This window comes from Peromyscus maniculatus, chromosome 1 (genome assembly GCF_049852395.1).
Source record: "Peromyscus maniculatus bairdii isolate BWxNUB_F1_BW_parent chromosome 1, HU_Pman_BW_mat_3.1, whole genome shotgun sequence".
NCBI classification, from domain to species: domain Eukaryota; kingdom Metazoa; phylum Chordata; class Mammalia; order Rodentia; family Cricetidae; genus Peromyscus; species Peromyscus maniculatus.
This window is the reverse complement of record NC_134852.1, coordinates 74,072,950-74,091,355: the sequence shown is the minus strand read 5'-3', so window position 1 is coordinate 74,091,355 and position 18,406 is coordinate 74,072,950. Positions and strand designations below refer to the sequence as shown.

At 37.8% G+C, this 18,406-nt stretch overlaps 1 protein-coding gene across 8 annotated transcripts in view; it reads right to left on the bottom strand.

Annotated features, from left to right (window-relative positions):
- The window catches only part of LOC102926814 (uncharacterized), a 90,300-nt gene that overhangs the window by 36,177 nt on the left and 35,717 nt on the right, over positions 1-18,406 (bottom strand). For 6 of the 8 annotated variants that reach the window (XR_013042134.1, XR_013042133.1, XM_076544089.1 and 3 more), the window contains exons 16-20: positions 17,831-17,859; positions 17,691-17,736; positions 16,468-16,562; positions 10,714-10,819; positions 10,068-10,147 (exon numbers count right to left, since the gene is read on the bottom strand). Coding sequence is in view for 6 of the 8 variants with exons in the window: in XM_076544089.1 (XP_076400204.1) it covers positions 10,068-10,147; positions 10,714-10,819; positions 16,468-16,562; positions 17,691-17,736; positions 17,831-17,859 (356 nt within the window). In the remaining 2 variants the exon portion in view is untranslated. The remainder of the gene's footprint in view (positions 1-10,067; positions 10,148-10,713; positions 10,820-16,467; positions 16,563-17,690; positions 17,737-17,830; positions 17,860-18,406) is intronic. The other 2 variants (XM_076544094.1, XM_076544091.1) reach the window with 2 other exon arrangements.

Below are 18,406 nucleotides of genomic sequence, written 5' to 3'. Positions count from 1 at the left end.
TGCCCCAGCATTGCCAAGCACTGCCTATTATTCCAGAGGACCCAGTTTCAATTACCAGCTTCCACATCATATCTCACAGCTGTCTGTAACTCCAGTTCCAGGGAATTGGATGCTCTCTTCTGGCCTCTGAGTATACCAAGCACACATGTCATGCACAAGAATACATACATATATATATATATATATATATATATATATATATATATATATATATATATATATAGTGTGTGTGTGTGTGTGTGTGTGTGTGTGTAATTAAAAATGATATTGGCAAAGAGAGTTTAAGATCACAACAAAAGATTACTCATCATGGCACTTTTGATTTCATCCAAGAATGCAGTGAGAGACAAATTTATATTAATCAATAAATACTACAAATCATATAAATATAATGAAGAAATTCACATGATCATCTCAATACATGCATGAACGCCCACTAACACAATTGAACATTTGGCTCTTAATGATAAAAGTCATGGAGAGGCTAGGTATGGACAGAGAATATATCACAATTATATAAAAGATAAATAACAAGCTTACAATCTACATCTTCTTAAATAGAGAAAAATATTAATCTAACCATATGATTAGGGAAAAGGACAATCTTTTTCAATAAAGAGCTGAAGTTCTAAGTAGACTCAATAAGGTAAGAAGGATATTAAGATCCAGCTATACCACTCTTGGGAATATACCCAAAGAATGCTCAATCATAGCACAAGAGCACTTGCTCAGCTATGTTCATAGCAGCATTGTTTGTAATAGCCAGAACCTGGAAACAACCTAGATGCCCTTCAACTGAAGAATGGATAAAGAAAATGTGGTACAGCCCTTCTGGACCAGAGGTGAGTATCTGGGCCCAACCCGGACCACATCCCTGGGCACCAGCCACTCTGGGAAGACCTGCCCAACTTGGCCCCAGGTTCTGGCCACTGGGCAGGTCCCCTTCTAGCCCCACTGGGAGGGATCCCCTTCTCCAAGCCCCCCAGCAGCTCCTGTAATCTCCATGTCCTGCCGCCACACCCCACACCCAAGACCCCAGCCACTTCCTGAGACTTAGAGATGGGCCCCCAGCTCCCATCCTCCTACCGACTTCCCTTCTAGACCAGAGACTTCCAGTCCAGATATGAGCTTCCATCCTGCCCCGGAGTTCCCATTTGGACAAGAGAACTCTCATCTGGACAAGAGAGAGAGAGAGACTTCCTGAATCTGTCAGCTCTTTCTGAACCAAGTACACTGATAAGACCAAGAAGGAACCACAAGGAGATGGGCAGACATCAAGGCAGAAGTACATACAATGAAATGAAGAGCAATACAGCCTCACCAGAACCTAGCCACCTCCAGCATCTAGACCTGAACATCAAAAATTGGAAGAAGCAGAAGAAAGTAGCCTTATGAGTAACTTCATGAAGAAGTTAGAGGCTTGTGTAGAGGAAAAGACAAGAAAATTGGAAGAATGCTGTAAACAACTAGAGGAAAGGGCAAACAAATTAGAAGAAAACAATAAAGTACTAGAAGAAAACAATAAAGTACTGAAAGAAAATCATGAAAAAGCAATGAAACAAATAAAGGAAATAGTCCAAGACCTGAAAAGGGAAATTGAAAAAATAAAGAAGACAAAAACAGAGGGAATGCTGAAAATAGAAAACCTGAGTAAAAGATCGGGAACTTCAGATGCAAGTATAATCAACAGAATGCAAGAAATGGAAGAGAGGATCTCTGGCATTGAAGATACAGTAGAAGAAATAGTTTCATCAGTGGAAGGAAACACTAAAGCCAACAAAGTCATGAACCAAAATGTCCAAGAAATTTGGGACACCATGAAAAGACCAAACCTAAGAATTATAGGGATAGAAGAAGGTGAAGAATACCAACTCAAAGGCACAGAAAATATATTCAACAAAATTATAGAAGAAAACTGTCCCAACTTAAAGAAGGAAATGCCTATGAAGATACAAGAAGCCTATAGAACAACAAACAGACTAGACCCCCCTAAAAAGTCCCCTCGCCACATAATAATTAAACAACTAAATGTACAGATAAAAGAAAGAATATTAAGAGCAGCAGAGGAAAAAGGCCAAGTGACCTATAAAGGTAAACCCATCAGAAGAACACCTGATTTCTCAATGGAGACTTTGAAAGCCAGAAGGACCTGGAAAGATGTAATGCAGACACTATGAGACCATGGATGTCAGCCCAGATGAATATACCCAGCAAAACTTTCAATCATCATAGACAGAAGGAACAAGACATTTGAAGACAAAGCCAGATTTAAACAATACCTATCCACAAACCCAGCCCTACAGAAAGCACTAGAAGGAAACTTCCAACCGAAGGAAATCAGATACACACTCAAAAACACAGGCAATAGATAAAGCCACAGCAGTAAACCCCAAAGAAGAAAAGTACACACACACTACCACCAAAAATAACAGGGATGAACAATCACTGGTCGTTAATATCCCTTAATATCAACGGAATTAATTCACCTATAAAAAGACATAGGCTTACAGAATGGATACAAAAGCAGGACCCATCTTTCTGCTGCATACAAAAAACACATCTCAAATTCAAAGACAGACACTACCTAAGAATAAAAGGCTGGGAAAAGACTTTCCAATCAAATGGTCTTAAGAAATAAGCAGGTGTAGCCATCCTGATATCCAACAACATAGACTTCAAACTAAAATCAATCAAGAGAGATCAAGAAGGGCATTACATCCTCATCACAGGAATGATCCACCAAGATGAAGTTTCAATTCTGAACATTTATGCCCCAAACACAAAGGTGCCCACATATGTAAAAGTAACATTACTAAAGCTTAAACCACATATAAAACCCCACACATTAACAGTGGGAGATTTCACCACCCCACTTTCACCACTGGACAGAACTCCCAAATTGAAACTTAACAGAGAAATAAAGGACTTAACTGATGTCATGACCCAATTGGACCTAATAGATATCTACAGAACATTCCATCCTAACAAGAAAGAATATACCTTCTTCTCAGCACCCCATGAAACTTTCCCTAAAATTGACCACATACTTGGCCACAAAGCAAATCTCAACAGATACAAAACAATTGGAACAACCTCCTATGTTCTATCAGACCACCATGGTTTAAAGTTAGATTTCAACAACAACAAAAACTAGAGAAAACCTACAATATCATGGAAACTGAATAATGCTCAACTGGATCACCAATGGGTTAAGGAAGAAATAAAGAAAGAAATTAAAGACTTCCTAGAGATCAATGAAAATGAAGACACCACATACCCAAACTTATGGGACACTATGAAAGCAGTGCTAAGAGGGAAATTCATAGCACTAAATGCCCACATAAACAAGTTGGAGAAATCCCACACTAGTGACTTAACAGCACACCTGAAAGCTCTAGAACAAGAAGAAGCAAAGTCTCCCAGGAAGAATAGACACCAGGAAATTATCAAAGTGAGAGGTGAAATTAATAAATTAGAAACTAAGAGAATAATACAAAAAATTAATGAAACAAAGAGTTGGTTCTTTGAGAAAATCAACAAGATTGACAAGGCCTTATCCAAACTAACCAAAAGACAGAGAGAGAGAATCCAAATCAACAAAACCAGAAATGAAAAGGGGGACATAACAACAGATATTGAGGAAATCCAGAGAATTATAAGGTCATATTTCAAAAACCTCTACTCCACAAAACTGGAAAACCTAAAAGAAATGGACATTTTTCTGGATAGGTACCACATACCTAAGTTAAATCAAGACCAGATAAACTATTTAAATAGTCCAATAACCCCTAAGGAAATAGAAACAGTCAATAAAAGTCTCCCAACCAAAAAAAGACCAGGACCAGATGGTTTCAGCGCAGAATTCTACCAGATCTTCAAAGAAGAGTTAATACCAATACTCTCTAAATTGTTCCACATAATAGAAACAGAAGGAACATTACCAAACTCCTTCTATGAGGCTACAATTACCCTGATTCCTAAACCAAAAAAAGGATGCAACAAAGAAAGAGAACTACAGACCGATCTCCCTCATGAACATTGATGCAAAAATTCTCAATAAAATACTGGCAAACAGACTCCAAGAACACATCAGAACAATTATCCACCATGATCAAGTAGGCTTCATCCCAGGGATGCAAGGGTGGTTCAACATACGAAAGTCCATCAATGTAATAAACCATATAAACAAACTCAAAAAAAAAAAAACACATGATCATCTCACTAGAGGCAGAAAAGGCATTTGACAAAATCCAACACCCCTTCATGACAAAAGTCTTGGAGTGATCAGGAATACAGGGAACATACCTAAACATAATAAAGGCAATTTACAGCAAGCCAACAGCCAACATCAAATTAAATGGAGAGAAACTCAAAGCAATTCCACTAAAATCAGGAATGAGGCAAGGCTGTCCACTCTCCCCATACTTATTCAATATAGTACTTGAAGTTCTAGCCAGAGCAATAAGACAACATAAGGAGATGAAGGGGATACAAATTGGAAAGGAAGAAGTCAAGCTTTACCTATTTGCAGATGACATGATAGTATACTTGAGCGACCCCAAAGATTCCACCCAGGAACTGATAAAGCTTATAAACACCTTCCGCAACATAGCAGGATACAAGATCAACTCAAAAAAATCAGTAGCCCTCCTATATACAATTGACAAACAGGCTGAGAAGGAAATCAAAGATACATTACCCTTTACAATAGCCACAAATGACATAAAATACCTTGGGGTAACACTAACCAAGCAAGTGAAGGACCTATATGACAAGAACTTTAAGTCCCTGAAAAAAGAAATTGAAGAAGATGTCAGAAAATGGAAAGATCTCCCATGCTCATGGATAGGCAGGACTAACATAGTAAAAATGGCAATATTACCAAAAGCACTCTACAGAACTAGTGCAATCCCTATCAAAATACTAACACAATTCTTCACAGACCTGTATAGAAAAATACTCAACTTCATATGGAAAAACAAAAAAACCAGGATAGCCAAAAGAATCCTGTACAATAAAACAACCTCTGGAGGCATCACGATCCCTGACTTCAAGCTCTACTATAGAGCTACAGTAATAAAAACAGCTTGGTACTGGCATAAAAACTGACATGTGGACCAATGGAATCCAAATGAAGACCCTGACATTAATCCGCACACCTATGAACATATAATTTTTGACAAAGAAGCCAAAAGTGTACAATAGAAAAAAGAGCATCTTTAACAAATAGAGCTGGCATAACTGGATATCAACGTGTAGAAGGCTGCAAATAGATCCATATCTGTCACCGTGCACAAAACTTAAGTCCAAGTGGATCAAGGACCTCAACATAAGTCCAGCTACTCTGAACCTGCTAGAAGAGAAAGTAGGAAGTAGTCTTGAATGTATTGGCATAGGAGATTACTTCCTAAATATAACACCAGTAGCACAGACACTGAGAGAAACAATCAATCAATGGGACCTCTTGAAACTGAGAAGCTTTTGTAGAGCAAAGGACATGGTCAACAAGAAAAAGCAACAGCCTACAGAATTGGAAAAGGTCTTCACCAACCCCACATCTGACAGAGAACTGATATCCAGAATATATAAGGAACTCAAGAAATTTGACATCAAAACGACCAACAGTCCAATTAAGAAAAGGGCTATAGAACTAAAAAGAAAATTCTCAACAGAGGAAGCTCAAATGGCTGAAAGACATTTAAGGAATTCCTCAACATCCCTAATCATCAGGGAAATGCAAATCAAAACAACTCTGAGATACCACCTTATGCCTGTCAGAATGGCTAAGGTCAAAAACACTGAAGACACTTTATGCTGGAGAGGATGTGGAACTAGGGGAACTCTCCTCCACTGCTGGTGGGAATGCAAGCTTGTACAACCACTTTGGAAATCAATAAGGCGCTTTCTTAGAAAATTGAGAATCAATATCCCCCAAGATCCAGCTATACCACTCTTGGGCATATACCCAAGAAATGCTCAATCATACCACAAGAACACTTGATCAACTATGTTCATATCAGCATTGTTTGTAATAGCCAAAACCTGGAAACAACCTAGATGCCCTTCCACTGAAGAATGGATAAATAAATTGTGGCACATATACACAATGGAATACTACTCAGCAGAGAAAAACAATGGCATCATGAGGTTTGCAGGCAAATGGATGGATCTAGAAAAAAAATCATCCTGAGTAAGGTAACCCAGACTCAGAAAGACAAATATGGTATGTACTCACTCATAGGAAGATGCTAGATGTGGAACAAGGATGACTCGATTGCTACTCACATCACCAGTGAGGCTACCTGGAAAACGGGACCCCAGAAATACACGGAGAAATGGATAAGATCTACATGAACAGCCTGAACATGAGTGGGAGCAATGAAGGGCGAGGGTCAAGGGAAAGAGAGCGGGAGATCCTAGCTGGATCAAGAAAAGAGAGGGAGAACAAGGAATAGGAGACCATGGTAAATAAAGACCACATGAGAAAAGGAAGAAACAAAGAGCTAAAGAGGCCCACAGAAATCCACAAAGATACCCCCACAAAAGACTGCTGGCAATGGTCGAGAGACAGCCGGGACTGACCTACTCTGGTGATGGGATGGCCAAACACCCTAATAGTTGTGCCATGAACCCCATCCAAGGTCTGAGGAATCTGGATGCAGACGTCCACAGCTAGGCCCCTGGTGGAGCACTGGGAGTCTCATTAGTGAGAAAGAGGAGGGTTTATATGAGCGAGAATTGTTGAAACCAAGGTTGGATAAAGCACAGGGACAAATCACCAAATGAATGGAAACACATGAACTATGAACCAAAGGCTGAGGGCCCCCCAACTGGATCAGGCCCTCTGAATAGGTGAGACAGTCGATTGGCTTGATCTGTTTGGGAGGCATCTAGGCAGTCATACCAGGTCCTGGGCTCGTTGCATGAGTTAGCTGTTTGAAACCTGGGACTTATGCAGGGACGCTTGGTTCAATCTGGGAGGAGGGGACTCGACCTGCCTGGACTGAGTCTATCAGGTCAATCCCAGTCCTCAGGGGAGACCTTGATCTGGAGGAGGTGGGAATGGGGGGTGTGCGGGGGAAGGGGAGGGGGGCAGGAAGGGTGAGAGCAAGGGAATCTGTGGCTATTATGTAGAACTGAATAGTATTGTAAAATAAATAAAAAAGAAAAAAAAGAAAACAGGACCCTAAGAAAGACAACGGGGATTGCCCAATGATGGAGAAATGGATGAGATCTAAATGAACAGCCTGGACATGAGTGGGGGTAATGAAGGGTGAGGGTGGAGGGAATGAGAGCTTGGGGGAGCAGGAGATCCCAGCTGTATCAAGAACAGAGAGGGAGAACAAGGAATAGGAGACCATGGTAAATGAAGACCACATGAGAATAGGAAGAAGTAAAGTGCTAGAGAGGCCCACAGAAATCCATAAAGATACTCCCACAATAGACTGCTGGCAATGGCCGAGAGACAGCCTGAACTGACCTACTCTGGTGATGGGGTGTCCAAACACCCTAACTGTCATGGTAGAAACCCCATCCAATGACTGAGAGATCTCAATGCAGAGATCCACAGCTAGGCCCTGAGTGGAGCTCTGGGAGACCAATTAGAGAGAAAGAGGAGGGTTTATATGAGTGAGAATTGTTGAGACCAAGGTTGGATAAAGCACAGGGACAAATAGCCAAACGAATGGAAACACATGAACTATGAACCAATTGCTCAGGGGCCCCCAACTGGATCAGGCCCTCTGAATGGGTGAGACAGTTGATTGGCTTGATCTGTTTGGGAGGCATCCAGGCAGTGGTAATGGGTCCTGTGCTCATTGCATGAGTTGGCTGTTTGAAATCTGAGGGTTATGCAGGGTCACTTGGCTTGGCCTGGGAGGAGGGGACTGGACCTGCCTGGACTGAGTCTACCAGGTTGATCTCAGCTCTCAGGGGAGGCTTTGCCTTGGAAGAGGTGGAAATGGGGGGTAGGCTGGGGAAAAGGGCAGGAAGGCGGGAGGGAGGATAACAAGGGAATCCGTGGCTGATATGTAGAACTGAATTGTATTGTAAAATAAAATAAAAAGGATATTAAAGCATACAAAGTGTAAGAGGAACTCAGAATGCCTCTACTTAAAGATGGTAGGATTTTATCATCTGTAAAAAGGGTTAGGGCTCCACAAAATGTCTTACAGCTGATAAACACTATAGCAAATTAGCATTTCACAAATTTAACATCAAAATCAGGGATGACAAACTGAATAAAAAAATCAAGGACAGAATCCCACTCACAAGCCATAGGATTTAAAATCAACCCCAATAGACATCAGTAGATGTATGGGTAAGGAAAATGTGGTATATACACACAATGGAATATTACTCAATGTAAAGAAAATGAAATAGCAAAAATTTTAAGTAAATTAATAGAACTAGAAGAAGTTTTACTCAATGAGGCCAGCTAGGATTAGAAAAGCAAATGTGATATGCTGTCCTCATGTGTAGATACTAGACTCTTGTATGTTCAAGTAGGATTACATGAGGATGTCTAGAAATTAAATATGGTCTATTGTAGATGGACCCATTGAAAGGGAGATAGTAAAATATATGTAAAATTAAATCAGAGAAGGAGAATATTGGATGTTGACAGTTTCAATCATGGAAGGATTGGAGGATAAAGGAGAGATGTATTAGATGTATGACTATTAAAAATGAAGGGCTATGAAAAAGCTTTATAGAAACTATGATATTGCAAATTAAGTAAAATATAATTTGAGGTGAGGTAAAACATGGTTAACATGGTTTGTTCAGAGGTACCTGGAATGTGTTGACTTCCTTAAGAAGATAGGAGATTTATACTGAGACTCAAAACCAGGGACAGGATACCTGCTTATGAGTTATTGGTCAAGTAGGCCTCCATGCCACCCCAAATAACACAATCTATTGTTACAATTCTGGTTGTTTGTCATAACTAATTGGTAAGACTCCCTTGTTGAAGATATCACACAGTCTAGATACAGGGCATTTAGAACTCAATCCCTAACAGACAAGGAATCTCTGCTTTTCATAACAATAAAAGTTGTAGTTCAGGCCACTGGTCATGAAATACATCCAGAGTCTGTCCAATCTTGGACCTCTCATATGATAACATTGACCAGCCAGGCAAACTGTCCACAATGGTTGCATGGTGTTTATGTAAATAATCAACCTTGTTATGAATGGATGTGAGAGCTGCTCCAAGCAATAGATTAAATGCCCGATGCTGTAAATCTTGTCAAAAGCTTATGTTTGTGATAAGGCTAGTCAAGGAGAATCAACTAGTGCTATTATTATTTACGTTTATACCCATAGGTTTGTTCTACTCTCTTGTTGGTCAAATGATTTTTTTGCAGAGTGTAATGATTAATGTAGAGACTTATAACTAGTTAACATGATAAGAATAATCCAGTGTAAAGGCTCATCTGCAGATGGGTCATTTGTATTAGCCTCCCACTACTGAAAGCTCAAAAAACAATGAGGAAGAATGGTCAGCAAACAATGTAAGAGATTGAATCTGGAGAGAAGTACATTGAAATGTTCTTTTTGGGACATGGCATAACTGATGCACATCAACTCAAAACAGCTGTGTCTTACACTAGACTTGCACAAGATGAAGCCAGTCAAGATGCCAGCATGAATGAGGAAGCATCTCTCAAGGCCTTAGCACTAGCTGAGGAGCAACTGGCAATGGGTGGTTGTAAAAGGAGACTAATTTATCTGTGGGCTTGTGGCTTCTGGCAGATTGCTCATGTCCCAGTAGGTGTCTTCACACACATTCACGGATGGTCAGTCCTACTTGAACCCAGTGGGCTATTAATAATAATTTTAAGAGACATTAGCAAAGAAGAATGATAAGTACCACCAGCATGAGGTGGAGGGAGTCAGTGGTGAATGTAAGTTTCTAAGAAAAAAATAACAATAATATTTTAAAAAACATTTGCTTTCAATGTATTAATTCTAAAAGACATACTAAATTTAACCTTATTTGTCCTATGAAACATTACTGTGGAAACAGCATAAATTATGAAAAGTAAATTTAAGTATTTACTTACAAATGGCCACTTAGTTTTTCTACCACTGTGCTGCCTCTGCTCTTCTTCTGAGGCATGCTTTTGATCTTCCATGACAGATTCTGTTAAGAAGGGCACATACTCCACTAAGTAAAGTGCAATGAACATTTAGGGGAAAAGCTATCCATTGCTATAATGAATATACATTAGGGATGAGAAAATATTTATTTTTATTTTCCCAAACAATAGTTTGAATTAAGTATAAACTGCAGTGGAAATATTTAACCCATCTTCCCTGCTTAATAAGAAATCTCCCTCTGAAACAGGTGTTTAAGTGTGCTTTTTGCCTAAACAGAGTTCTTAGAAGCAGCCTCTACTATATGGGAGTCCCCTTCACTTACACATTCAGATTTATCTCATATATTGCTGAAGATAAAGCAAATTAAAAATGGACACCTGAGAGATGTGGGAGCAAGGGCTTCATTTTTTACTATCAATATCTTACCTGTTGCTCAGATTTGATAATGTGTGTGTTTATTACCATTCTACTAATCCTTTTGATTATATATATATATATATATATATATATATATATATATATATATATATGTCTGTGTATAACAGATAGGGTTCTGTTCTATACACAATCATTCTATATAACAAGCATAATTTAAAATGTACTACTTACTTCTCTCTAGATGCCTTATTAAATTTTTTCCTGCATCATTGTCCATATTGGATGAATGGGGAGCTTCTGTGGAAGATTCCTGCAGTCCATTAGGGTCAGACATACTCTATCAAAAGAGTTTCAATAACATATTTAGAAAGGTCTTATTTGATTTCTAAGAACATACCTGAATTCCTAATTTTATGACAAGTGTACTTAAAATTCTATGTACTATACATTGAAGACAAAGACATTTTAATAGCAAATCTATGGTGCACATTAAAGTTTAAATCTATCCTTCATTTCTCATAGCACCTCACTATGTAAGAGGTACAAAGAAGAATGGATACATTCATAGGATACAACCTGATGCACAATATTAACAAAAACAAAAGTAACTACTTCTATATAAGAATTGTTGATACAAATTTATATTCCCAAATGAATTTGGAGGATATTTATAAAATAAAGAAGCACCTACCTATTGTGAGGACAATTTCTTTAAACAGTGTGGTACTTTGAATACTATTGGGCCCCATAAGCTTACAGCAAGTGTCGCTATTAGAAGGAGTGGCTTTGTTGGTGGAGGTATGACATTGTTGCAGGAAGTTTGTCTCTGTGGGGGCCATTTGAGGGCTCCCGTGCTCAAGTTACACCCAGAGTTGACACGGCTTCTTTTAATGCTTGCTTATCAAGATGTAGAATTCTGAGCTCCTTATCCAGAACCATGTCTGTCTGCATGCTTCCATGTCCCACCATGATGATTATGGACAAAACTTCTGAAACAGGAATCCACCCCAATTAAATGTTTCCCTAATAAGAGTAGCCATGGTCATGGTATCTCTTCCCAGCAACCCTAACTAATACAAACAGTATTGATTTCTATTTTCCCATTTGTCTCCCTTTAATTTTGTTCTTCTGATTTATTGCTCCAGCTAATACCTTGAGCACAATATTGAAAAGGATTCAGGATGGTAGACAATCCTGTCTCTTCATGACCTCAAAGGGACTCATGTTTTCATCCATTGAGGATGATGTTGGCTTTGATTTTCTCATTACATAATTTTTATTGTGTTGAGGTATGCTCCTTCTTGTCTTACACTCTCTGGGCTGTTATCATGATGGTATATTGGATTATGGCAAGGGCCTTATCTGTGTGTATTGAGAAGATTAGGTGACTTGTCTCAAAGTCCATTTCTATGCTTTGATAAATCTATTGAGTTGTGTATTTCAAACCATCTCTGCATCTCTGAGATAAAAACAAGTTGGTCGTTGGTGGGTCATCTTTTGGATGTGTGTCTATTTTCACTTTGAAAGTTACTTTATTGTGCATTTTTTTTTGTTTTTTTGAGACAGGGTTTCTCTATGTAGCTTTGTGCCTCTCCTGGAACTCACTTGGTAGCCCAGGCTGGCCTCGAACTCACAGAGATCCACCTGGCTCTGCCTCCCGAGTGCTGGGATTAAAGGCGTGCGCCACCACCTTATTGTGCATTTTTTAAATTGCTCTTCAAAGGCTATTGTGAAGGCTGTTGGTTGTTCTCCTGATCTGTAATATCCAGGACTTAATATCACAGCATATAACAAATATTCACTATATGTGTATTACAACTTTTTGGTTCTATTTAAAATTTATTTATTTATTTCACATCCCAACCACAGCTTTCCATCCCACCTCTACTTCCTGTGTCATTCCCCACCCTACCCCCAACCATGCACTACTCAGTTTCTATTCATAAAATGGCAGGCTTCCCATGGATAACCACAAAACAAGGCCTAACAAGTTCCGGTAAGACTAAGCACATCTGCTTGTTTTGAGGCTGGGCAAGGTACCCAAGTATGAAGAACAGATCCCTGAATCCAGCAAAACAACTAGAGAAAACTTCTGCTTTCACTTTTGAGAGTCCTACAAGAAGAAAGAGCTACCCAACTGCCACATATGTGCAGAGGGCCTAGGTCAGTCCCATGCAGGCTCTCTGGATGTCATTTCAGTCTCGGTGAGCTTCTATGAGTTAATTGACTCTGTGGGTTTTCTTGTAATGTTCTTGACCTCTCTGACTCCTATAATCCTTCCTCCCTTTCTTCAGCAGGATTCCCCCAAGCTAGGCCTGATGTTTGGCTGCAGGTCTCTGCATCTGTTTCCATCAGTTGTTGGGTGAAGCCTGTCTCATGACAATTTTGCTCAGGCCCAAACATGTTTGTATTCTGGTTCTGGGTACCACACTTGGGATGATTTTTTCCAGTTCCACACATTTGCCTGAAAATTTCTTTCCTTTTTCTTTTTTGGTTTTGATTTTTGTTTGTTTGTTTGTTTTTGATTCTTTAATTCATTCATTTATTTATTTTACATCTTAACCACAGTTTCTGCCCCCTCCTCACTTCCTAGTCCCTCACCCCCATCTACTTTCTGTTCCCACTCCCAATCAACTCCTTTTCCCTTTTGTTTAGGAAAAGGCAGATTTTCCATGAGTATCAACAAAACATCACATATCAACAAGGCATGCCAATTTAAGAATGTCAGATTTTTAACAGATGAGTAATACTCCATTATTTAAGTGTATCACATATTCTATATCCTTTCTTGTGTTGGTGGACATCTAGTTTGTATTGAGTTCTGGCCTATTATGAAAAAAGTAGCTCTGATCACAATTGTGTAAGAGCCCTTGTGGTATGAATAAGCATGCTTTGGTATATGCCCAAGAGTGTTATAGCTGAGTCTTGAGGTAGAGGGATTCTCAAATTTCTTGAGGTAGAGGGATTCTCAAATTTCTGAGAAATCTCAATAGTAATATCCAAGTGGTTGTACAAGTTTGCACCTCCACCAGCAAGAGAGAAGTGTTCCTCTTGCTCCACATCCTCTCCATAATGAGCTGTCACTTTTGTTTTAGATCTTAGCCATCTTGATAGGTATAAGATGGGTTCTCATAGTAACTGTTTCCTGGCCATTTGAGATTCTTCTCTGGAGAATTCTCTGATTAGATCTGTATCCCATTTTTAGTTGAGTTATTTGGTTTTTTGATGTCTAGTTTCCTGAGAGTTTATATATTTTGAAAATATTCTCTCTGTTAGAAATGAGATTGGTGAAGATCTCATCCTGTTCTGTAGGCTTGTATTTTGTCCCATTATTGGTGGCCTTTGCCTTATCAAAGATTTTCAGGTTCGTGAGGTTCCATTTGTTAATTATTGACCTTTGTGTCTGCTCTGTTGATATTCGATTCAGAAAGTTGTCTCATGTGCTATTAGATTCAAGACAATGTCCCACTTTCTCTTCTATCAGGTTCAGTGTATCTAGATTTATGTTGAGGTCTTTGATCCACTTGAACTTGAGTTTTGTGCAGGATGATACATAAGGATCTATTTGAATTCTTCTACATGTCAACATCCAATAAGAGCAGCACCATTTGTTGAAGATGTTTTCTTTTTCCATTGTATTATTTTGGCTTCTTGGTTGAAATTCAATGTCCATAGTTTTGTGGTTTTACAAATGAGTCATTTATTCCATTCCATTGTGAAATATTGGAGCTAACAGACATTCTGACATACATGGACCCAAGAGAGCTCCTGAGATCATTTCATCCCAACACAAAAGAAGACACTTCTCAATACCTCATGGAACACTCTCAAAATTGACAACATATTAGGTCACAAAGCAAGTCTTATAAGATACAAATAAATTGAAACACACCCCTGCATCCTATCAGACTACCATGGATTAAAGATGGATTTCAACAACAACAGAAAGCCTACAAATTCATGGAACAACTCTCTAGTGAATTACCACTGGGTCAAGGCAGAGATAAGAAAGAAATTAAAGACTTCCTCAAATTCAATAAAAATGAATGGACAATATACCCACATGAATGGGACACATTGAAAGTGACGTTAAAAGGAAAGTTCACAGCACCAAGTGCCTTCATAAAGAATTTTGAGAGATCTCATTCTAGAGACTTAAAAAAACACCTGAAAGCTCTGAAACAAACACGCCCAAGAGGCGTAGACTGCAGAAAATAAACTGAGATCATAAATCAATAAAATAGGAAAAACTTTTCTAATGAATTCAATTTATAGGATAGCACTTTCACAGCATCCATTACAGAAACAGATTCAAGGACAAATACCACACAATTATGTCATTAGACACAGAAAGGATCTTTGACAATATCCATCGTTACTTTATAATAAGAATCCCAGAGAGTCTAGAGAATGAAAGAGGGCATATTTCAGCATAATAAAAGCAATAAAATGCAAACACACAGCTAACATATCGTTGACACTCAAATCATTCCTTCTAAAATCAGGAACCTGACAAGGATGACCACTCTTCCTCCTTCTGTTCAATATAGTACCAGAAGTCTTAATTAGAAGAGTAAGAAGACGAAAGAAAGGAATGAAGAGGTGAAAATATTTTCATTTGTAAGTAATATGATTCTATAAAAGATATATTTTGCTCATGAAACTTCAATGGCTGATAAATTCGTTCAGCAATGTAACAGGTTTTAATCTGAGCCTCCAAGTCAGTAGCCTACCTAAAAAGAAACACTACATACACATACTGAGAATGAAATCATGAACAGCATGCCATTTAAAATATCCTCAGTGTAATGAATCAGAATAAATTTCATCAAAAAAGTGAATCTTTTACAACGAAAGCTGTAAGACAGCAAAAATAAGAAACTGAAGATGTTACCATAACTCACAAAGAACTTCTGTGATCATTATTGTAGGGTTAATATTGTGAAACTGGTCATCCTAACAAAAGTGATCTATGTACACCACATGATTCTCATAAAATTTTCAGTGCAATGTTCATAGAAAATGAAAAAGAAGTTTTAAATTCCAGATGGAAACACAAAAGACCAAAAAGAGCTAAATCACTTTTGAACCACAAAACAAAAACAAAGCAAAACAAACAAACAAAAAAACCCTAAAACTGATGGAAGCATCCCCATTCCAGATTTAAATACCCACTTGTAATAATAAATAGAGCATGGCAGTGGCCCCCAAACAAACATCTTGAATGGGTGGCAGGAAACTGATGACCCACATATAAGCCGTAGTCCTCCAGTCTCTTGATTTTTGTAAAAGAGTCCAACAGTTCACATTGTAGGAAACAAATGGTGCCAGTCATATTGGACAGATAGGGGTGGATGAGTGAAATTAAATCCTTATCTCTCACTCTGCACAAAGTTCAACTTCCAATGATCCAGGTATCTCAACATAAAGCCTAAATGGTACATATTAATGATTAATTCTTTGGCACAGCTAAATACTTTCTGAGCAGGTCACTGGTACAAACACTATGAACAAGTACTTACCAAATTAATAAATGGTACACCATGAAACTAAAATTCTTCTGTAGAGCAAATGACACCATAAAATGATTGACAGGGCAGCATGAGAGAATGGTTAAAAGTCTTTACACATTGTAGACATGAGAGAGGGTATGTAGAATATACAGGATGCATTGTTACTTCAAAGGCTGATCCATGGCATTCACATTGAATCTTATCTTTACCCAGGTATGTAAATACATTAAAAATGGAGCAATTACAAAATTTTCAGACACTGACTTAGTATACATAAAAAGGAAATATTTAGTGATGTCATGGATTCTAAGAATACTCTGTAATTAAGAATAGATTAAATGCTTTCATTTTAATATTCAATTATTAATTTTTTGACAGAATAAGGTGGTTTAAAATGTAGCATGTCAGCCTATGGCAAAGTCATTGAAGCAAACAATAGAAAATGAGAAATTTAAATTTAAATTTTACGTACAAATTCTTGATTATCTGCAATCTTTTCAAAACTTCTCTCATTTTCCAGTTTAGATTCTATTATTTCTTCTTCTAGTTCTTCTGAAAAATGTGTATCTTTAAATAAAAAATGAAAAACAATTAGGCAAAATAATATTCTATAGAAATAGAAATAATGGAAAGTTAGGGTTTTATTTTTTATATGTTATTTCAATTAACCACATGGTATAGCTGTATATTTACATCCTCAAGAAAACTTGTAATTGTGGACAAATCAACACTTGGACAGGTACTACATATTGGCCAGTTTTGAGTCATACATGCTTTATATGATTTGTCAGGAAACTCATAAATGACATATATGCTTACATCCACATGTGAAGAAAATGTGGGAAAATAACACATTCATTCTGTAAACTATCCTTGACTTCCAAGAGTAACTTTAAATAACTCACTGTTTACTTCACCAAAATTGTACTTGGTTTACCACCCATTTTCTGTGAACAGATTAACATACTTATGCTCTGCACTAACAAATTGTTCTTTTATGACTCATTCTATCACATGGAGTCATTCTGTACTGTACATCCTTTTTTTCCCAAGAAAAATTGTTGTTGCTGTCATTGTGGCTACCCTAGGTCAAGATAATGCTTAAACTCTTCTTTGCCACTTCAACTTGAACCCACTTTGTTACAGTTGTATCAGTTTTTCTCCTTGACATGTAGGATCTATATATAGGGTCATTCTTAGGCCAAAAGATCTCATTTACTTTTGTTTCCTGTTTTCTTTTAATTACTTTGTGTGATTCTGATAGTTTTTGGCTTTAGGTTTTGGAAGTAAGTAAACCATACCAGACATGGTTTCTTTACTGGTACAATTTCAGGGAGCTTTACTGTAAGTGTGCATTCTGAGACCCAGGTGTCCAGAAATGATGTTAAAATTTTGGGGAAGTCACATTAGTTTCATAATTGACTTCTAGAAGTCACTAAAACAAAGGGATTGCACATTGGAAAGGTTAAGGTGATTGAACTTGAGTATTAAACATTGAAGCTGTGCTTACATTTACTAATAATTCATATTGTCCTTGTGAATGTTTTTCAAGCATGTATGCCACAGGTGAGAGGCACTGCTTATGTCAAACCCTATCATCACTATCATCAAGATATAATGGACATAAGGAAGTCTGCATGCACTTGAAATGTAGTAAAATGCATTGATCAGAAGAATGTGACTTACGCAATTTACCTGGTTGTGACTCCAGTTTGGAGATTAGATGTGAATAATGCCTCAGCTGAATGAATTTTGAAATGAGATATTTAATCAGTGTTTTGGAATTCAAGCAACATGTAATTAACTATTCAGTAAAAATATTAAAAGTCATTTACCTCTGGGTGAGGACATTTTTCAGCCCAAACTAAAAGAGAAAGGATAAATTACCAATCTCCTGTACAATGAGCACCACAAAAGTAACTTTATGTAGACTTTGGATGGCTTTCTTTCTAGATAAACACCTATTAGTTTACTGGTTAGAACAGCAGCTGACAGAAGTAAACTGAAGCATTCCAAAAGTAATCTATAGATTCAATGTAATCCCCATCAAAATTCCAACATAATTAGTCATTGAAATTGAAAAAATAACCACAACAGCATGAAAAGGCTTTTCATCTCCATATAGAAATAAAAACAAAGAAAAAGAAAAAACCCTCGAGGGAGGTGAAACAAATCCCAATAAAAAAAGTTGGAGAAACCACCATCCCAGATTTCATGACTTTTTCAGGTGTAGAGTAATGAGAACATCATGATTCTAGCATCACAATATACATGTTGACCAATGAAATCAAACTGAACACCAAACCTAAGCCCATACACCTATGTTTTGATAAAGAAACTAGAAATACACACTGGGAAAAATACAGTTTCAATACATGGTACTCACCAAACTTCATGGCTTCAAGAAGAAG